Below are 22931 nucleotides of genomic sequence, written 5' to 3' on the forward strand. Positions count from 1 at the left end.
AAACTTCTCTGGGTCTTATTAACAAACTACAGCTCTTAACAAACACCCTCAACAAACTACAGCTCCCAGAACACTTCAGAGGAACCCATGACTGTCTAAAGTAACAAGATAGTGTTTAAAATGTATGGTACAAACGTGGCTTATGCATATATATATTGCATGCTGCCTGGGCTAAATCTCTGGCATGGATTCAGAGAACCGTGGGACTACTAGCTCCAAAGGAGCTACTAGCCTGAGGGGACTTGTGTTTATTTAACAACCTCTCTTCATGTCACATATGGGACGCAGGTGGCGCTGTGAGTTAAAGCCTCAGCGCCTAGGACTTGCCGATCGAAAGGTCGGCGGTTCGAATCCCTGCGGCGGGGTGCGCTCCCGCTGCTCGGTCCCAGCGCCTGCCAACCTAGCAGTTCGAAAGCACCTCCAGGTGCAAGTAGATAAATAGGGACCGCTTACCAGCGGGAAGGTAAACGGCGTTTCCGTGTGCGGCTCTGGCTCGCCAGAGCAGCGATGTCACGCTGGCCACGTGACCCGGAAGTGTCTCCGGACAGCGCTGGCCCCTGGCCTCTTAAGTGAGATGGGCGCACAACCCCAGAGTCTGTCAAGACTGGCCCGTACGGGCAGGGGTACCTTTACCTTTACCTTTACCTTCATGTCACATACAGACTCATGAAATTGCATGTGCCTCTTCTCAAAACCTTGTTTGCAATATGGCATGTGGATCAGTGGTTCAAAGGTTCTGTTGAGCATGCCTAAAATAGCTTTTTGGATCCCAGCCTCTGTGTGGAAATAAGAGTGCGACAAAGCAACAATCTTCAACAATGTAATTCTTTTCTTGAGATTGATTAAGTTTGTATATTTCAATATTTTTTTCCTCAAACCTTCCCCCCTTTTTTTTTGCAAGCTGGAGAACGAAGAATTCAGCTCCATGACCTACCCTCTTGGAAGTGATTCTGTTGCTTCTCAGTCCAAAGACATCAGTGAGTTATCTCTTCCCATGCAAAATATTCTGGAAGAGCCTATTAATCTTTCAGTGAAGAAGACGCAGCCATGTGCCTCCCCTCCCATACTTATCAGCAATGCTTCCTGCATGCAGCCAGTTACTCCACAACCAAAACATATTGAAGGTATGAGGTTTTTCTTTTATCTTCCTTTGGCTTTTAAAATCCGTTCCACTGCATAGTGCGGTCATTTCAGGGTTGCCGTTGCTGCAATTAGCTTGTGTGGCACCTTCAAGACTTCCACATTTATTATGGCACAAGCTTTCGTAGATCACAGTCTGTTTAATCAGATCCATGAAATGTAATCCTAACTTGGCATTATGGCCTGCGTGTGGAAATATGTAGATGAGATCAGAGGGAAATGAAATGCAAAAAGACAATTTCATTCCTGTATGACCTCATTTCCGTATGTGCCCCCTCATATGTTTATATGGTTACAAATTTAGGATTAAATCATGCTTCAACAAGGGCTTATGCAATAATAAGGAGGGGTTGCAGTGATTTTTAGGAAGTCATTAGTTTGCACCAGGCGTCCTATTGGGAAGACACGGTTTTCCGAGTGCATGTTCTGGAAGTTGGGCAATAGGGGCAGTACAGGATTCCTTTTGGTGTACCGACCTCCCCGCTGCACCAAGGATTCCCTGCCCGAGCTGCTTCAGGTCGTGGCGGATGTTCTCCTGGAGACACCTAGCTTGGTTGTCCTAGGGGGTTTTAACATCCATGCCGACACGACCTTACAAGGGGCCGCTCGGGACTTCGTGGAAAGCATGGCCTCCATGGGGCTGTCCCTGAATAAGTCTGGCCCAACCCATAGCCACGGACATGCCTTGGACCTGGTGTTTACCTCTATGGATGTTGGTGATCTGACACTAAGTAAAAGCAAAATGAAAGAAGTGCCATGGTCAGATCACTTCCTGGTGCAACTGGACTTCTCTGCGACCCATCCCCTCTGCAGGGAGGTAGGACCGATTCGGATGGTCCGCCCCCGCCACTTAATGGATCCAAATGGTTTCCAGAGAGTGGTAGGGGATGCTTTATCCCATGTTGATGGCCTTTCAGCCGATTCCCTGGTGGCCCGCTGGAATGTGGAGTTAACCAGGGCTATTGACTGTTTGGCTCCGAAGCGCCCTCTCCGATTGCATGGAGCCCGGAGAGCCCCATGGTTTTCCACGGATCTGAGGGCAATGAAACAATCGTAGAGACGGCTAGAGCGCCGGTGGTGGATAACTCATTCCGAATCTGACCGGACACAGGTTAGAGCTCAACGTCGAGCCTACCAAGTGGCGATAGCGACGGCGAAGAAGATTTTCTTCACCGCCTCTATTGCATCTGCAGAAAACAGCAGCAGGAGACTCTTTCAGGTGGTTCACAATTTAGCGGAACCACCTGCAACATCAGGGCCCAGTAAGGGCCACATGTTCTCCTGCAATGATTTTGCAAAGTTTTTTGCAGATAAAATCGCTCAAATTCGGGAAGAAGTAGACTCCACCGTGGGAGCAGGGCCGGGGCGGGAGAGTGCTAGAGTCCTGTCTAGTCAAGTTGTGTGGGATCAATTCCAATCTGTTACCTCCGAGGATGTGGACAGGCTGCTTGGACGAGTGAAGCCAACCACCTGTCTCCTGGATCCTTGCCCATCCTGGCTTATAAAAGCTAGCCGGGAAGGACTGGGCGATGGGCTTCGTGGGGTGGTGAATGCTTCCCTCCGTGAGGGAGCCTTCCCAGACCCGCTGAAAGAGGCGGTTATTAAACCGCTTCTTAAAAAAACATCTTTAGATGCGGCCACGATGGCCAATTATTGCCCAGTCTCAAACCTTCCATTCTTGGGCAAGGTGATTGAGCGAGTGGTTGCTGAACAACTCCAGGCACGCCTGGAAGAAGCGGACCATTTGGATCCCTTCCAGTCGGGATTCAGGCCTCATCATGGGACTGAAACTGCCTTGGTCGCACTGGTTGATGATCTCCGGCGGGCTAGGGACAAAGGTGAGAGCTGTTTCCTAGTTCTGCTGGATCTCTCAGCGGCGTTTGATACCATCGACCATAACATCCTTCTGGACCGTCTTGAGGGGCTGGGAGCTGGGGGCACTGTCATACAGTGGTTCCGCTCCTTCCTCCTGGGCCGTGTTCAGAAAGTGGTGGGGGGGGGATGAGTGTTCAGACCCCTGGCCGCTCACTCAGGGTTCTGTCCTCTCCCCCATGCTTTTCAACATTTACATGCAGCCACTGGGAGAGATCATCAGGAGGTTTGGGCTGGGTGTTCATCAGTATGCAGATGATACCCAGCTCTACCTCTCTTTTAAATCAGAACCAGTGAAGGCGGTGAAGGTCCTGTGTGAGTGTCTGGAAGCGGTTGGAGGATGGATGGCGGCTAACAGATTGAGGTTGAATCCTGACAAGACAGAAGTACTGTTTTTGGGGGACAGGAGGCGGGCAGGTGTGGAGGATTCCCTGGTCCTGAATGGGGTAACTGTGCCCCTGAAGGACCAGGTGCGCAGCCTGGGAGTCATTTTGGACTCACAGCTGTCCATGGAGGCACAGGTCAAATCTGTATCCAGGGCAGCTGTGTACCAGCTCCATCTGGTACGTAGGCTGAGACCCTATCTGTCTGCAGACTATCTTGCCAGAGTGGTACATGCTCTGGTTATCTCCCGCTTGGACTACTGCAATGCGCTCTACGTGGGGCTACCTTTGAAGGTGACCCGGAAACTACAACTAATCCAGAATGCGGCAGCTAGACTGGTGACTGGGAGCAGCCGCCGAGACCATATAACACCGGTCTTGAAAGACCTACATTGGCTCCCAGTACGTTTCCGAGCACAATTCAAAGTGTTGGTGCTGACCTTTAAAGCCCTAAACGGCCTCGGTCCAGTATATCTGAAGGAGCGTCTCCTCCCCCATCGTTCTGCCCGGACACTGAGGTCCAGCTCTGAGGGCCTTCTGGCGGTTCCCTCACTGCGAGAGGCCAAGTTACAGGGAACCAGGCAGAGGGCCTTCTCGGTAGTGGCGCCCGCCCTGTGGAATGCCCTCCCATCAGATGTCAAAGCGATAAACATCTACCTGACATTCAGAAGACATCTGAAGGCAGCCCTGTTCAGGGAAGTTTTTAATATGTGACATTTCAGTGTATCTTTTACCTTTGTTGGAAGCCGCCCAGAGTGGCTGGGGAAACCCAACCAGATGGGCGGGGTACAAATAATAAATTATTATTATTATTATTATAATAAATCTGTTAATGTTTAAGGTTCCTTCTGTTTTTTGTAGTAATTTTTTTGCTGCAACAGACAAAACACAGCTCTTTCTGGAAGTAATTCATTCTGTTGCCAAGCTGAATCACAAAACTGACTACAGTTTCCTTGCTTGTTCTCTTTGGCATCCACAATACTTGCCCATGTTAACAGAGAGTGACCTTTTGAGACCGGTGGAAGGGAAAATTGGGAGGGGGGGAGACATTGGCCCCCAAAGGAAACCATGAAATGGAGAAACACCAGGCTGCTCTCTGCCCTGCCAGCATAAGGGAGGCAGAGCTTTGGATTTGACAGTTCACCTGTCTGGGATTCTCCCTCCTCCAGCTCTTTTTGATTCTTCAGTTAATATAGTACAAAATAGTGATGTGCATCAGATTCAGTGAATCCTGTGCTCCAAGGTGGGATGCCTTGTAGACATTTGGGGCTTGTCAGAAGTGAACTGGGATTTCTACAAGGCAGCATGAATCAAAGCTGAGATCCCTGAAGCACTTTGTGGTACCTTTGCACTCTGCCCAGCAACCCCAAATCCCTTTTGTGCCAGGCCGGTGGACTTCTGGATTGGGTTGAGGTGTCTCTCTGGCAGTCTCTGGCAGACTCTGTTGGTCTCCCGCTAGCCTGTGCTTCAAAAGTAACACCAGTATCACTCTGCTGCTGTGGTGTTCCTCCTTCTGCCTGCCAAATGTGGGGCAGAAGTGCTGCCAGTGGAAAACAGGACTTGACATGGGACAGAGCATTCTGGAGACAGCCTTGCATTGACCCCTCTTTCATCATATGGTGGCTTGAGAGGGAGTTTGGATTGCCCCCGTAGTCATTAAAAATGTTGCTGGCAAGTGTCTGCTTAAAGCAAAATTAATTAGCTTCCCAATGCCAGGATGGGGTGATAGGAAAGAACAAGCAACAGAGTGAGGACGGAAAAACAGCTCTTGTCATGACTGACAGGTCTAGCAGAGATAATGATTTTAGTGTTGTCCAATCCTGGTGCTTTGGGGAAGGGAACAGCTTTGCAGAACCAAAGCATATAGAATGGGAATGTGGGGAGTAAGAGGGATACCTCTCTTGTGTCTGCAGTTTTCAAACCAGTTGCCAACATACCACTAGGAGCAATCCTTTTTTCACCTACTCCAACGCCATAATAGCTGCTCTTTCAGGTCAACCACTGCAGCTGTCCTTTAAAAAAACCTTGGCATAATTCATGCCCTCAGAAGAGGTGACCTTGCAGGCAAATTTAATTCAATTTTGGACAAAATTAATAAGTTATATATGGTTCTTCAAAAAGAAAAAAATAATCATTTAGAGGGGCAACTGTACATGCAGATTTGACTACAGTCAAAAGGGTGGGAGGGAGTCACAGCCATTTTATATTTCCTAATAGTGAAGGGAGAGGAGAGAAAGCCAAACCAGGCAGCCTTCAAATTGGGATCTTGAGGGCATAAGTGGGCTGTTTTACAAAATCCCAAATAGGGGTCTGAACAGAATGTTGTGTTTAGTGCATACCAATACAAAGTTCAAAGGAGGCCATGCATTCCACATATAACTTTCCCTTAGGATAAGACCACCAAATATTTTATTCATTTTCTTTTCTTGCAGACTGCCATAACTGCGAAGAGGAACGTTTTGATATGGAAATTAAAAGTAATCAGAGCAAGAGGTAACACCGAATTTGAAAGTGTAGCATTAAGAAATTGAATCCTTTTTCCCCCTCTTAGAAAGGAATATAAATCACATTTGTTGTAATAGCTCAGTTAAATTAAGTAATTCCAGATGTGAGAAGGATCTAGAACAAATTACGATAAAATGAGTTTTCACCACAATCCTCAATGCACTTCAACAAATATATTAGTATTCTGTGAAATTAATGTGTCAATCTGTGAAGTAAGGTATCACTTTAAAAACAACATAATGACATTATTATTGTTGTCTGCGGAGCAATTGGTGTAAAACGAACCCATTAATTTTCATCTCAATTCTGTGAGTTTTACTGGTGAGTTTTATTGTTTCAACTTAGGTTGAAACAATCGTAGGTCTGACTTTCCAATGGTGAGGGAGCCTGTGGGGATTCTGTTGTGAATCACCCTGGGATCTTTGGATGAAGGATGGTATACAAATTTAAATAACAACAACAACAACATAGGAAGACCCTTGTACACAGAAATGTGCCTACAACTCCCATTCATATGTGAAAATTTGTTGATCCTGCATTATGAAGTATGAAAGCCCATTCTTGAAATTTCAGATGTATTAATAACATCATATTAGAACATTTTGATTAGACATCTAAAAATACAAGGGAACCTGTGAAAACATATGGTATATTAACAGAGGTGGAATGGAGGGATGATTCTTAATAGCACTGATGACGTCAATCCACTCTTTAACCTTGTTCTTAGAGCTTGTGCCAAAGAGGTAAAAGTCCCTTATGTGCGACTGGAACGACTGAAGATATGCAACTCAGAGTCTGGAGAACTTCCAGTATTTAAACTGCAACCACAGAAGAGTGAACATGATGGAACTTTCTTGCTGATAATTGAATGTGGTACTCAGTCTTCAAGCATGGCTATTAAGGTAAGCTCAGCTCAATTCAGCTGGTTTGGTTGCTGTTTGGCATTGCTTCTATTTTACCCTGACACATTCAAATTCACTGATACCTTTGACCAGCAGATTTGAATATACTTAGGGCCAGACTACGAGTGACAAGTAAGATCTGTGATCATATCTCTTGATGCCTTCATGTTTACTTATGAGCAGCTGCAGAGGCCCCTGAAGTAGTTCAGAACTTCAGCACTGGGGACAGGGGTAAGCTTTTCCCCATGCCATTTCCCTGACCTAAATCCCCCATCTCAAGCTGCTGTTAGGGGAAAATATACAGAAACAAAAACACTGTATGTAGGTCAAAAGCTGGAAGCATCTTCCTTCCAGAAAGAAATAGACTGTACTGGCAGTGGCAAGTAGTGTGGGATGCTGCAGAGAAAAGAATAGGTGGTTCCCTGCACTATTCTTAACGAAAGCTGAAAGTACTAAGAGCGCTTGTGTGAATGGGAGACAATGGACTTCAAGTCTATTCCTGCCCTCGATGTTTATCAGAACAGCAGTACACAACAAGTGAAACCTTTCTTTGATAATTGCTGGGTTGTATTCAATGGAGCACTAAGGTGAACGTTCCATCCGCGCCAGAATTTCTCTGTGCACAACAGAACATTCTCCCTTTCTCCCCCTACATTCCCCCTAAATCTGTTCTGTTTTATTCCCCAACTCTCTAGAGTAGATTTGAGGAAGGCAAAGGGAGTGTGCAAGGGGACAAGAGGAGGGGGGGGGATCCCCTTGAGCTAGTGCTAAACATTGCACTAGTAGAAAAAATTCATTGAGTTGGCATCAGGTGACTTGACTTTCTATAGGACCTGCTGACACTTTTATCTTACACCCACTTCCAAGTGTTTTCTCTGGGGTGATCTCTGCATAGGAGTTCTCCCTGTAATGAAAAAAATAAACAGCATTTTAAAAAATTTAAAGTTTATCTGTTTTGCTCTGTTTAAGTAATAAAAAACTTTGAAACTGATGCAAAGCATTTCTGTTTAAGTGGAAGCAGAATCATCCTCTACTAAAACATTTCGCATGCAATATGCATAGAAAAACTGTTGTGCTACTCAAAGGGTGCTAAATATCTCATTAACAGTGGTATAAACTGATCATTGGGGAAAGATGTACTTAGGTTTTACAGTGTGTTACCTAATCCATGGAATATTGTGAATTGTAGTTTCATGAACATCTGTTAAGAAACATCTAAACCTGTCTAGTTGATATAGATCCTGGCATTTGTTTGGGTGGATTGGGTTCAGGGAGAGCCAGGAAAACTCAGCTGGTTTTTGCAGGTAGTGTAGACAGGTATTTGTTCACACAGTATAGCTTCAAACACTTTTGGATGCAAGGTGATGAGTGTAAAAATTCGGGTCTTTAGAATGAAGGCTGAATCCTCAGCACCAACCTTGTTGCGGACTACATTTCCTTCTGCTGGATTCAGTGGACCTTGTCTTTAACCGTAGGGGGACTTCATGCACATCTAGGTGCCAAGCGAAAACGTTCATCTACAACCAGGCCTTGGGCTAATTAACATCCTATACCCTTTTAAATGTGTTATGGGAGGGGGATTATTGTTTTGGTTTTGTTCTTATTTTTATTTTTTGTAATTTCAACATTGTAATTTTATGTTGTGTACTGCCCTGAGATCTGCAGATGAAGGGTGGTACAACAACAACAACAACAACAACAACAACAACAACAACAACAGATTGATTAACAGATACATTACATTTCTCAGGAATATCGTTTGGGATTGTGGCTATCAACCAATTTAAGCCTTTTGAAACTGCTTAATCATCTGGATTTATACAGTACTGATTGGTTGATTAAATGTCAATATATTTGCATATTACCAGGACTTCAGTATAGGAGCCAAAATATTGAAGAAGGGGCTAGTTTTTTTGTGAGTAAGAGAACATACAGTGTAATAAACAGAAGCTTCCACTGACCATGGAAATTGGAACCAGAGGAGGGAAAATGCTATTCAAACAAAATGCCAGAGTTGAAACCACTTTAAAAATGTGCAGATTACATTCCACTGGTATTGAGAAAGATTTAGATTGAAAAGACATTAGCAATATTGATTTCAACTGAGCACAATCTGTCTATTGTCTGCTATTCACAGTGCTAGAAGAAACATTGTGGTGTTTTCAAGGTGAAAGGCATTTTTAAAAAATTACTTATATAATTTATATCCCACCACTTATCAAAAGTTATCTAAACGTCTTCTAGGTTTGGCTTCAAACTGGAATGAGGGTACATTTTAACATTTCTTTTCCAATATATCTGGCACGGGAAGAAGGGGCTCTGCTATTCTGAAGGTCATGCTGCCATTCAAGCTACAAAATCTCAGTTTCACTAATTAGTTGGTTAATCTATTGATTAAACCAATTAAAGCTTCGGGCATAATTTTTAATGAATGTAACTGGGGACAATGCAAATATACTTGACATCTTGGTTAGAGCTCCCCGCCCCAAACCATATCATTTGAGGGAATTACTGCACTTAATGTGCTATGCGTTACAGAGAAACTGTGAGATAGGAATCCTCAATTGTGAATGCAGTAAAGGCTGCTTTCCTTGAGGCGTTTATTCACTGCATTTAATCTTCTGTACTATTTCAAATGTTGCATGTGAAAATTGTAGGCTGCTTTAATTTAGATTTTACTTTTCATCCTAGGTCAATCAAGGAAATCCACTTGAAAGACATAATCTCAAGCCTGAGAACACGGAGGAAAGGAGAATCCCCACAAGTCAACTGACAGAGCCAGTGTTGCATCCTTCTGTAGATCACAGGCTCAGTAATAGTATGAAAAAATCTGTGCTTACCCAGGAAGACCACCCGATTGAGAACGAGGACTTCTGTGCGGTTTGTTTGAATGGAGGAGAGCTATTGTGCTGTGATTACTGCCCAAAGGTGTTCCATCTTTCATGCCATGTTCCTGCCTTGCTCAGCTTTCCTGTGTGAGTACATATAGCACATGAAATATCTGCTCCATTTGGTGTATGTTTCATCCACTTTGTGCTACGCACTCAGGTTTCATATATGGCTTTCAGTGGTTCTTTTCAGGTTGGATGCTTACTACAGTGGTAGCTTGAGTTACAAGTGCCTCAGGTTACAAATGCTTCAGGTTACAAACTCTACTATTCTTAGAGTTATCTTGAGTTTAGAACTTTGCCCCAGGATGAGAATGGAAATCGTGTGCCAGCGGTGCAGTGGCAGCAAGAAGCCCCATTAGCGAAAGCCTGCCTGTAGTTAAGAATAGCTTCAGGTTAAGAACAGACCTCCGGAATGAATTAAGTTCGTAACTAGGGGTACCACTGTATTTGAAAAGTGTCCTGCTCCCAGTTAGTGCTCACAGGATGAACAGGATATCTTGGGACTTGGGTGCAGACATTTGGAGGCTACTGGTATGTAAGTGACATTAGGCAGCCAGGAGGTGCATCTTCCATCTCAGAGAGGCCTGTGTTCAGTGATCTTCAAATGGTGAAAATGGCAAGAACAAGAAACAGCTCAAGGTCTCTCTAATCTTACAAAGTTGATAACCTGGCAATGCTTTGCTAAAACATAAAGGCTCCTCAGTCTTTGAGCTTGGAGAGGAAGGGCAGGATATAAACACCAGTTTTAAAGGAACTGTCAGCTAATACATTTCCAGCCCAAATTCAAGGTGTTTAGTGATGACATTTAAAGCCCTGAATGCCTTGTGACTTGGATGTTTGAGGGTGAGCCTTTCCCTATATTTACCTAGGCATAAAGATCTGCTGGAGAGGTTTTTTCCTATGTGTCCCACCTGTGGGAGATGTGTGCTATGTGGAGGTGAAAGAGTGCATATTCTCCACTATAGTTTCCTGGGTGTGTCATGTCTTCCCCTAAGGAGCTGTGCTGGCACCATCATTGGCTTTGTTTGGTGCCAAGTTAAGTCCTGTCTATACACTCAAACATTTGGCGAAATTAGCTACTGTTTTATTTGAGCTGTTTATGTTGCTTTTTCTGCTGATTATTGGATTTTGTGGGGTGTATTAATTTTTAGAAGGTTTTATTGTTTATGTTAGGGACGCAGGTGGCGCTGTGGGTTAAAGCCTCAGCGCCTAGGACTTGCCGATCGAAAGGTCGGCGGTTCGAATCCCTGCGGCGGGGTGCACTCCCGTTGCTCGGTCCCAGCACCTGCCAACCTAGCAGTTCGAAAGCACCTCCGGGTGCAAGTAGATAAATAGGGACCGCTTACCAGCGGGAAGGTAAACGGCGTTTCCGTGTGTGGCTCTGGCTCGCCAGAGCAGCGATGTCATGCTGGCCACGTGACCCGGAAGTGTCTCCGGACAGCGCTGGCCCCTGGCCTCTTGAGTGAGATGGGCGCACAACCCCAGAGTCTGTCAAGACTGGCCCGTACGGGCAGGGGTACCTTTACCTTTACCTTTTACCTTTATTGTTTATGTTGTATTGTCATTTTGTTGACTGTAATCCACCCTGAAATAATCTGATATAGCATGGATGGGGGGGGGGGAGGTGCAATCATCATACCAGGTCAGAACATTGTTCCATCTAGCTCAGCACGATCTATACTAACTAACAGTAACTCTTTAGGTTTTCAATCAGGACTATTTCCCAGGATTGAACCTGTGTGCAAAGATTTTTTTTTTACCACAGAGCTACAGTTCTTCCCATGCTATATGCTACATGCATAGGGACACACATAATATCCATATATTGGCATCTTTTCCTTTACAGTAATTTGTTTTGGGGGATTTTGAAGAAACCAGAGAACTTGATTCATGTTAGGTATGGAACGCCTAAGAAACTAACACAGTGGGAAGTCATGCGTTGTAATTCTTGTCTGTGATGAAAACCATGTCAAATATTGAAGATAGCAAGGTAGAGGAGCAGTAGAAGAGACTTCCTGTGTTTGTTCATGTCTCCCCCCCAATTACTGCAGTCTAGTGGTTGTTAAAAATAACTTAATCAAAGCTTCTTTTCTCAACTCCTGCTGTTTGTTTGTTGCATCCACGCCTGTACTCAATTAAACACATTGATAAAGAAAACACACAATCCATCAAAATGGGCTTCTTCTGCCTGAGGTGACCAGGAAAGGAGAATTGTTCTCCAACATGGTGTTAAGGCTTCCTCTTAGGCATCTGCCATTGGCATATAAATTCAAGGACCAGTGATCTACAGCAACAATCTGATGTTGTATTTTCCTTCTGTGCTCCAGAGGCGAATGGGTGTGCACGCTTTGTCGCAATGTGGAGAAGCCAGAGGTTGCATATGACTGTGAAAATACACGTTTTAGCTACAGTAACACGCTAATGCCAGCAAGAGTACTTTATGGCCTTGACGACTATGATCAGAAGGTAAGTCCAGTATCAACAGAAGCATATAAACATGTTTGAGTAGTGTTTGAGCCCTCCTTTCCCAGACATGTACATTGTCTCTACAATATGTGCAAATGCCCCAAGGAAAACTACACAGAATAAAAATGTGAAGTAAAATACAGTAGACTCCATCTACACTGAACGTAAGTCAGGACCAAATTACACATTCCAGTTTTGGGGGCAGGGAGGGTGGAGAGGATAGAGGGGGAAGCATATAGTTTATATCAAAAATTTGAGGTTTTCTACAATTCAGCGGTATACAAAATTTATTTAAGAGATTTTAAAAAATTAATATAATTGCTATAATGTTGGACTATAGCAATGCAAATGAAACAGAAACTTGTGCTTTTTGGAATGGTAATATACGGTATGCTTAGTGAAAATTAGCCAAGGGTTTCTCCAACTTTTGCAAGTAGAGAAACCTGATTTAGAATGGGGTGTGAGTGGAATACTGAGAAATAAAGTATCTGGCCAAAATATCAACTATTAATGCAGGTATTTATATAGTTCTTTTATAACCAAAGTTAATTTTAAAACTTACATTTTACAGAAGTGTGAGAAACTTATACTTTCACTGCTCTGCAACAACCTGAGTCTTCCATTCCATGAACCAGTCAGTCCTCTGGTAAGTGTTACCAGAATTTAATTTCACATCTTTTTCCTATGCTTTTCAGTATGAAGGAAGCTTTGCTTGGTTAAAAAAACGATCTTAGGAACCCTCCAGATGACCTGTTTATTGAGCATTCTTCCTGATTTGCTTTTGGGGTATTTATATAGTTATTCATTCATCTCACACTTGTCACTTTCCTAACTGCAAAAGTCCAATTCTTCTTCTTCTTCTACAACCTTTAAGACAAAAAGAGCCACTTGGACCTGTTTCCGAAGAAAAAAAACCTGGGAGCCGCAAAACCATTGTGACGTTTAAAACAAATATATCTTCGGAGCCGCGATCTGACAGCGGGCGGGAAGGTGACGTCTAATGCACGCACCGCCCCCATGCGACGTCACAGCCAGTACAGTGCCCGCCACAGTGGGGAATGTCGGGGCGCACAATGCGCCTCCTCCCCTCGCTAGTATCCGCCCCGGAGCCATGGCAAAGGTGTAAAAGAGCCGCATGCGGCTCCGGAGCCGCGGGTTGCTGACCCCTGCACTAGGGTGACAGAGCCCTTTAATCAATTTTAACTGTGCAGACATTAAGTTACAGTATGTGCTTGAATCTCTTGCTAAACAGTGACAGTCTGGAGGCACCCTCAGCTCAGATGGTGGGCTACAGCTACTTTCTACTTCACAGAATTCTTTCTCAGAAGTGTTCCACTTCTCTAGTTTTGTCACTATAATCATAAGTAGAGTGCTATTATATCTCTTCCCACCCATTCTGCCGCTGCCCACCCTAAGCAGGAGAAGCTGAGCTCCTTTAATCTTATCTCATCAGAAGACTGATGTTTGTCAGTTGAGGAAGGAACACTGTACTTGGCTTGACTCACCGCATCATCTCACCAAATGGTAGTATGAGAAAACCCCTCACCAAAGTGTCCTGAGCAAGCTTTTCAGTTATGGGATAAGACGAGGGGCCAGTAACTAGTTAGAGAGCAGGAAGCAGAGAGCAGAAACAGATTGACAATTCTCACAGTGGAAGGAGGTAATCATTGGGGTCCCTGGAGGATCTGTATTGAGACCAGTGCTTTTAAATTTACTCATAAATAATCTAGAGTTAGTAGTGAGTGATGAGGTGGCCAAGTTTCTGGAGAACACAAAATTATTTAGAAGCACACAAAAAAAGAACAGTGAAGAGTTCTAAAAAAAATTTATCCAAACCAGAACTGGCATCAAAATGGAAAATACATTTCATTGTAAGTAAGCGTAATTTTTGCCCACTGTGCATCATTGTACGTGTGTGTGTGTGTGCGCGCGCACACGCGCTAATAGTGTCTGAGCTAACAACGCTTGAGCAGGAAGGGAATCATAAGGATGTGTTGAATAGTTCATTGAAAATGTTGACCCAGTAAATGCTGTGAAAAAGCCATATTCCATGTTGGAAAGGAATCTAAAATAAAACAATTCACAATTATTTACTACACGTTAAAGAGAAAATTCATGAACACATTAAATACATCTACTTAGCAACAACCATCAGGGACTGCTGAGTCAGAGAGTTGTCTCAGTAATTCAACTGCCACTTCTCCAGAAAAAAAAATCGGTTGGCTCTTTCCCCTGCCTAAGCAGTCTCTGATGGTTGTGGGTAAGCAGATGTGTTTACTGTGTTTGTGAATTTTCTTATTTAATGTACCGTAAATTGTTGTGCACTTTATTGTTATTGTTATGGTTATGTTAAAGTTATTTTGCATAATTATTTATAGCATTGTGTTGTGAGATGTTAGGGATTTATAAATAAAAATGTATGAAAAACAAAACGGTGAATCTAAAACATATTCAAGGTAGAAAAAACACTTGCCTACTTCACAGGAATGCTTTTAGCTGTAAAGAATGATTGTGATATTTATTTACAGGCTCGGCATTATTATCAGATCATCAAAAGGCCCATGGACTTGTCCACCATCCGGAAAAAGCTCCAGAAAAAGAACAAGCTGCATTACTCCACCGCTGATGAGCTGGTAGCAGATGTGCGCCTTATGTTCTGGAATTGTGCAACATTCAACTATGTAAGTTCTTGCAATTCAGAATTCACTGCATCACCTGGGCAAATAATGTGGGCAGTGACTATTCCTCTCTATCTCTGAATATTTTTATTTGGGCTTTGATTCTTTAACCTAACTTTGAATAATCCCAACACAGGATTGCCAGCATAGTGTGAAAAAATAGCAACCTAGAGAAAAGATAGCAAGTAGCCACTAATCAAAGGCAATTTCTCAATATCCTGGACAAAACATGCAAATACTGGCAGTAATTCTGGAGTGAGAGACCACAATAGGTGGTGCTGGAGAATCTATTATTCTCTATTACGTTACATTCTCATTATCTTCATTTACAGGATCCTCTGCTTTGAAGGTTTTTCTTTTTTAAAAAAATAGCAAGTTATTTAAAAGGAATGGACAGGAACCTGATTTATCCTCCTTGCCCATGATTATTGTCACTCATTGACTAAACTGGCTGATCCTTGCCTTTGTGCTGCCTTTGTCTGTTGCACCTGAACAATGGCGATAACATACCAGGAAAACCTGCCTTCTATGCTGGGGCTTTGGAATATTATTTGGCTTGCCCTTAGATATTTGCTATCGACAAAACTAATTCTGTAGGGTTCAGCACCTTGATCTTTTAGAGAAATTTACTCACCATTAATAGGTAATCTAAAAAACCTGATTTTCCTCCCAATGTCTGGTTTCCATTTATTTCCTAATACCACTAAGAAGCCAGCCTTCCCATGCTCACCCTTGGTTTATTTAACATTTTGGAAAGATTCTTATTTAATGTATAGTATTATTTATTTTCATATACCATTGCCTTGACCTTTCTTCTCACTCTGTGCCGGATAATTCTCCTGGGTGGTTGTTTTCTATTTAACTGTAAATTGTATCAATTCTTTAAATGATGAGTATAATAATAAATCAAGAGTTTCATAGATCTAGCAACAGAGAGAGCAGGTCTTACTAAGTGAACCACATGCTGTCGTAACAAATTATGATGCCTTCTCTTGCAGCCTGATTCAGAGGTAGCTGAGGCTGGACGATGCCTGGAAATATTCTTTGAAAGCAAGTTAAAAGACATTTACCCAGAAAAGCAGTTCTGCGCGGTGCAGCAAGATGACTCTGATTCAGAGGAACATGAAAATAACCAAGTGGCTCCCAAGGGATTTCAGTGGCCCTCATACAGACAAGAGTGTATCCAGCCCAAAAGAAGGCGACGGCACGCTGTAAGAATACAAAAGCAATACAGAACATAACAAAACTTGATTGTTTAGTGGCCCCAAAGCTAATTCTTTCCACAGCTTTTAATATAAAGCTTTGACAATATGCTTAGGGATGTATTAATAAACTTCAGTCAGACCAGGGTGATTCTTTCTTCATGTTCAGTTGTGTAAACAGGTTAGTGCTTGAAGGTCTTGCAAGCTACCTAATTATTTTGCCAAGTAATATGGAGTGTGAAAGAATATTTGAAAAGACTAGCTTCTCTAACAATTTGCCCATTTATTTCCTTTGTACACAGGAAAGTGAAAAGACTAAAAGACCAATGTTTTGGCCAGCTAAAGGTCTTTCTCAGGTGTGACGTGTGGAGTGCCGCAAAGAACAAAACATCAATCAAAATAAGATGTGCGTAAGAGGGGAGTCAGAAAATGTCTCTTAAGATATTTCACCTGAACTTCATAGCAGTGGTCAATCAATTTCATTTTTAGATCCTATGGGGAGATTACATTTTCAGTGTAATGTAATTTTAATAGGTAGTAAGACAGCTATATGCTGTCTTAACAATTTGTGTTTACACTACTGTTTTGTCATATGCAATAGTTATTAATAATAAAAATAGGACATTTGATATGCTGTTCTTAAAATTATTTCATAAATTCTCATCGCTTAATAGATTGTAGCTGGAAACAGCCATCTGGCAACATCACCAGTAATTCCACACATATTTATAGTGTCCATTTCAATTTTACCATATGTGGCAGTGTCTAAGCCTATTGTCTCCTCTAGTGAAAAAAATGAATCCAAAATTCATCTGGTATGAGTATGCACTGTTCCCAATGCAATTTATAGCCATTGTTATGTTGTCTTGCTAACAAAATGTGGCAACCAAAGACCAAATCTCTGGACATCAGATGAAGCAATGCTTCCCATGGAGTTAAGCAGAGAGTTCTTGCTTCTGTGTTTACTAGAAGACCAGAAAGTGATGTGGAAAGAAATAACATGAGAACTGCATTCAGGAATTCTACTCTTTAATTCTAGAAAAGGAAAGGAGCTCCCCCCATTGTTTTCAATTCTCTAGGGTGATTGTGCACCAGAAGTGGATTGGTGCAACCAACATGGGGAGCAGAGGGTGGGTGGAGAGAAGTTTGACTGTCCATTTAATACCAGCAGCTCACATTATACCTGTGTTCTCTTTATGCTAATCCCTTGTCTATGTGTACTGCAAACAGATACAGGGTAATTATGAAGCCAGTCAATTGCTGAAATGAGCCTGACTACATAGGAGTGAGACCAATAAAGGCTATTTCTGAGATGCATCAGTTTTTCAGAGCCTTTTTTCACCCTTCCACTTGAGCAGTAAAATTTAAAATGCGAAGGAATCCCTTGCAGACAAATCATAGCAGAAGCTGAGATACAGTTGTTTCACTCAGTATAATGCCCCAAGCTCTCAACCCTCATGTCTTCTTTGAATCATAAGAGTTGGAAGGGACCCTGAGGCTCATCTAGTCCAAGCCCCTGCGATGCAGGAATCCTGCCCACAGCTGTCCCTGGGTGGGTTCGAACCACCAACCTTCTGGTTAACAGCAAGATGCACTGACCCACTGTGCCACACACAACACTCTGTGAAGCCTCATCCATAATACATCCCCTGCAGTCTCTCTTTAGCCTCATTCCCAATCCCAATTGCTATACTGCTAGTTGGGATCAGGTGTGATTGCAGGTGGGGTGGGGTGGTCTTCTTAGATGTCCTGGTTTTCCTGACTCTTTAAGAGTCATTTTAACTCCCCCAAAGAGTAGTGAGTTTCCAGTTATACTAGATTTGCTGTAAATGAAGAGAGTTTTTCAGTCTATATGAATTTCTTGAATATGGTATCCATGGTTGTTATAATAGAGAACACGTTAAGCCAGAGTTTATAGAATTACTAGCCGCACCTGAATATTTTTTTCTGTTTTCAATGTTAATATGGCTCAAAATAAATGCTGTAGAAAAAAGTTGTCTCTTTTCTTATTGTATAATAAAACAATCATTGAAAAAAAAAAATAAAGGAAACATTGAAAAAAGAATTTAAACCGTTGAGTCTAAATTATTTCCTTGCCTGTGTCCCTTGGCTATCATTCGTATCTAACTCATTCAAAGAATGAAAAAGTACTCCTTTAAAAAAAACACCCAGTACAAATACTAATTTAAATCATGCATACACAGAACAGATTTATTAAAAAATATAATGAATACCACCACCACCAGTTTTACAAATAGTAGTAATATAACTCATTTAAAATATGTTTGGTGTTTGGCAGCATGTCTTTATTAGTTTTTCACATTTGTTAAAATGTTAATATTTGGGTAATCCCCTTTTATCCTCAAGGAATCATATGAAGTAGATTGGTTTAAAATAGAGTAACTGGTTCACATCATCCACTAAAGCTTCATTGCTGAATTTGGACCTCAGTTCCCTGTTCCATGCCCAACACTTTTATCTGCTGTACCACAGTTTTGAACAGATGTGAATAAAATTAGTGTAGAACATTCACAAAAAATGCTTCTTATCCATGCTGTCTAAATAATGTTGCAGGGTGGAAATGCTAAAATGGTGTGCCTATCAGCTGTAAGAGATAGTAATTAGTTGCAGAGGAGGAGAGCACTGAGTATCTTTCGTAAGTGTATTTAAGACTCAGGCGTTATGGTGTAATCCTATATATATCTTCTCAAAAGTAAGACCCAGCAATTTACTGCCAGGTAAGTGTGAATAGGATTGCACCATTAGACATTTTAAAGTCAAAGCCAATCAATACCTAGAATTATGCCCTGGTGGATAAGAAGAATCCAGTGCAGATACTGAAACATATTTTGGTAGCTTGCCTGTTAGGACTTACTCTTTTTAAGAGGCAGGCTGTTGTGTTCTGCAGCAACGGAAGCTTCCAGTTTGCCCTGAAGGGCATGCTGGGTCATGTATACTCAAGGACACAGTTCATGTAGGCCAAATGCAATGTTTGTTTTGTAATTCAGCTATAATGTTTGTTTCTAAGACAGAAGTAGTCCTATTATTACTCTGAAGTCTGCATCAACTTGGGTAGAAAAACCAATAACTAAATTTGGGATTTTTTTATTTAAAAATTGTGAGCTCTTTAAAATCCTTTAGTCAAAAGGTTTTCTCTCTGAATTCCCAAGAGGACCCTTATCAAAATCCACCAACAATGAAGCAGCACAGCTCCCCCCCCCCCCCATTTTTATTACTTTCCCATCCACAGACTACTATTTGCTGCTTCAGCAGGTGGCAGTAATTATTTTAGAACTGGAAAATTTATCACCACCTCTGAAATAACACCAGGGGTTATTCAGTTGTCCTACAAAAGGGAATTGGCAGTTCTATAACAGTTAACTTTTGATATTAAACTACCCTGGCCATGTAAACATTTAGCACCATTCTCCTGTACAGTACATCAAAACAGGACACAAAAGCTTTGATAACTTACCACCCTTAAAAATATCAGGTACCATTGTTTTACAGTTCCTAAGCTGTTTTTGTGTTTTACTTTTTGTATATGTGCAGTACCGTAGTGAAAGGTGCTCTGTACCCATTTCATTTTATATGCTAATTCATAGGGGTTCTGAATAACAGTAATCCTTATTCTTACTTTAGGAATTGACACACTTCAGAACTGCTTTTACTATAATGGTGCTTCTCAGGAATTATTCCCCCCGCCCATGAACCTACTTGAAATTCATGATCAGTTTCTGCACTGTCTCTTTACCAACAGAAGTGTAGAAGGAGGGGCGAGAGAGAGGGATTTCTTTTCAGTAGTGGCCTGTAAACTACAGAATATTTACTATGCTGGGAAAGGTTAACTTAGTCCTCACTTTGCCTAATTTTAAAAGGGTTCTGTTTTAGTTTGGCAAGCGTGTCATAGTAAGAGACCCTCTGATTATGTTTTAGCTTCCTGTTGCTAAGAATTTTTATAATGCTGCATTTACTGTTTATTTTGTTTTATTGCTAGGATTGGTTTAATCTTGTGTGATTTCTATTTCTGTTTGCATACTGCCTTGAGTGTGATATTATAGAAAGGGGGCAGGGTATGAAATAAAAAACCCCTAGAAAACTGCAGCAGTAGCTGTGTTTTATTAGGTACTGTATATGTATTTTATTTAAATACAGTTAAAATATTTGCATCTATATTTGCAGAGACATTTACTCAAGGGAAATGTGAGTTAGATGTCCAAAAATGAAAGCCTGCCGTTTTAGCTGCATTATGTAAGCCTGAGTCTCAAAGGCACCTATTCTCTTCTGCCAAGAGTAAATAGCAGCAAGTGTTGCTATGAGATGATGTACCAAGTGGTTTTACTGCTTCTCGAATGGGGAATCATATTCATGAAAACAAATGTTAGTGGTTTAGATAAAACCTATCAGTGCACAAAGCTAACAACATATAAATCACATTTTGAAACAGAGTAATAAAAGAGTAAGCAGCGAGAACATTTCAAAATGCATCAGAGTAAAATCCTACATTAGCATAGCCATGTGTTCATATGTGTCAGAGCTGCCTCTAGGTCCCAGCTCACAGAGGACCAACGCTAGGCTGTCGTAATGTACAAAAGTCTTTATTGAAGTTCAGTTTCCATTCCAAAGCCGCAGCGTGCAGCCCTACGTCTTAAACCCTAGATCGGCGAAGTCCCGTCTGAGTCTCCTCCCCTCTGACACCAGTTTAAGATCCTAGCCCTGCTCCACCTTTTCCGCTGCTCTCTCCTCCTCTGGGTCCTCCTGCCCGCTGGGGCATTGCCCTTTCTGGACTCTTCTGACGCTGAGTCGCTTAGCTCCTCCCCCTGCCTCCGGCGGGCTTTAGGACCCGGTTCCCAATCCTCATTCTCTGCTGTCCCGCGCTCCTGTACATTTGAACTTGCCTCTCGCGCCAACCCAGTGACCTTTCTCCTAACCGTTACACTACTTCTGTCACTGCTTCCCTCTTCCGGGATACTGGCCGGATCTGACCTCCCCTCCGTTGTCCAACTCTCCGATGGAGGCGTGGTCAGCTCTGTCTCGTCTTCTCTCCCTGGTGGGGAATGCACTGGCCCCGATACTTGGGACTCTTTCCCCCCCACTCTGCTCTGGTGGGGAAGCTGGTCCTGATTTCCAACTACTGCTCTGGGAGTCCCTGCTGCCCCCTTGCTCCTGGGGTGTTCCCCTTGGAAAACCCCTACCCCTGGCCACTGGCGCCCCCTTCTGTGAATCTTCTGATTCGCTGGAGAGGCTCATGGAATCCCTCGGGCCACTGTCATCTCCTACGCTCCCCTCGGATTCCTCTCCCTCGCTCTCCATTTCCTCCCCCTCCTGTGCCTCTGCTCCTGAGCCCCTGACAATATGGTTCCAGGTAAAAAGCAAACCAAACTTGGAACAGTCACAGCATCACACTGGGAGTACCAAATACTTCACATACACTCAAGTTTTCAATGTGGAGGCTGGAACAGATAAACCTTACTTGGTAGTAGGGACCACCACCACTAGAACCACTCCTTATATACACAAAGAAGGGAAAGGGAGTTTTTAATACATATGTGTGTGTGTGTGTTCCTTGAGTGTACATCACTTTCTTTAAGGACCCATCATTGGTTACTCTATGCTACACGTGCTACATATGAATTACCATATTAGTTACATGTAATAAATCACATTTTAAAAAATCATTCTGGGAGAAACCAGGAGTTGATAAATCAACTAGCTTGTGATACTAGGTCAACAAGACTGCATAAAGAATGATAATAGAGCATAAAAACCACCATGCATTCTTTTTAACTATACTTGTAATGGGGCAATGTTTAAACATTACAATGAGAGATTTTTAAAATGTATTTATCCAGCATATGCAATGTCAAGAAGCAAGAACATAATTGCCTTGGCTGTGATCTGAAGATGTGAAATATGGATGCTGGAGAGAACTTCTTGCAGTTGCTGAAGGAACAAGTCGCTTTAAAATGTGATCAGTCACTTAGCCTTTTGATAGTAGGAACTGCTGCGGTTGAAGCAGCAAGTAAAACTTCAGCTGCATGCATACTTCTCTGTCATGTGCTTGGTATCATCTCTTTGGTTGCAGCCCTAATATGTTAGTATGGGAGCTTTGCTGTGGTGTTGCGGAGAGTTCCATCTTGTTGCCCATGCTATTTAACAACTATATGAAACTACTGGGAGCTGTCATCAAATGATTCAGAGTGAAGTGTCACGAGTATAAGGATACCACTCTACCTTTCAGTCCCATCTGAATTAGGAGTGATGGCTGAGGTGCTAGACAGGTGCTAGGAGGGAGTTATGGGCTGCATGAGGGCCAAAAAGTTGAATCCTGGAAGGACAAAAGTGTTACGTGTTCCAAGTTCTTGAGTCCAAGAGGTGGGAAGACAGCTTGTTGAGGATGGGGTTCCACTTCCCTGAAAGGAGCCGGTTCATAGCTTGGGTGTACTCTGGATTCAATATGGTTCCTTGAGGCTCAAGTGCCGTTAGTGGCTAGGAGAGTCTATTTCTTGCTAACGCTGGTTTGCTAACATGGCGACTTTGGGACAGAGCTTATACTCTGTCCCAAATAATACCCAAATGGGACAGAGCTTATACTCTGTCCCAAATAATGGCCATAATACTCCATGGTCTGGTAACTTCCAGATTGGATAGGTGCCCTTGAAAACAGCTCTGAATTTTCAGTTGTCCAAAGTGCAGTGTACTGGCTGGGTTTCCATTTAGTTCTCATATAATCCTGGCTTTAAAACAGCTGCATTGGCTGCCTATTAAATTCAATATGCTTAAGTTAGTGTATAAAACCCTAAATGACTCAGGCCACAAATATGTGAAAGACTGTCTCTTTCCCCACAGACCTCTTGGATGTTAAAATTGGCAGATAGGTCCCTCTTTGTAG

The 22931-nt window shown here is 42.6% G+C and overlaps 1 protein-coding gene and 1 long non-coding RNA gene across 5 annotated transcripts in view; one reads left to right on the top strand and one right to left on the bottom strand.

Annotated features, from left to right (window-relative positions):
- Positions 1–16668, top strand: part of TRIM66 (tripartite motif containing 66) — a 62471-nt gene extending 45803 nt beyond the window's left edge. For all 4 annotated transcript variants that reach the window (XM_083755769.1, XM_083755770.1, XM_083755771.1 and 1 more), the window contains 9 exons: positions 902–1124; positions 5828–5888; positions 6628–6802; positions 9494–9777; positions 12021–12159; positions 12731–12805; positions 14688–14840; positions 15836–16048; positions 16342–16668. In XM_083755769.1, the coding sequence (XP_083611895.1) occupies positions 902–1124; positions 5828–5888; positions 6628–6802; positions 9494–9777; positions 12021–12159; positions 12731–12805; positions 14688–14840; positions 15836–16048; positions 16342–16401 (1383 nt within the window). In that variant the 3' untranslated portion in view covers positions 16402–16668. The remainder of the gene's footprint in view (positions 1–901; positions 1125–5827; positions 5889–6627; positions 6803–9493; positions 9778–12020; positions 12160–12730; positions 12806–14687; positions 14841–15835; positions 16049–16341) is intronic.
- Positions 6798–16048, bottom strand: LOC310852370. Its single transcript, XR_014568087.1, has 3 exons — positions 15908–16048; positions 9643–9773; positions 6798–7706 (listed from the first exon to the last, which is right to left on the bottom strand). It is a non-coding gene; the product is annotated as an uncharacterized lncRNA (long non-coding RNA).
- Positions 16669–22931: the final 6263 nt, after the last annotated feature.

This window comes from Podarcis gaigeae (assembly GCF_964106915.1).
Source record: "Podarcis gaigeae genome assembly, chromosome: 1".
Classification (NCBI taxonomy): Eukaryota; Metazoa; Chordata; class Lepidosauria; order Squamata; family Lacertidae; genus Podarcis; species Podarcis gaigeae.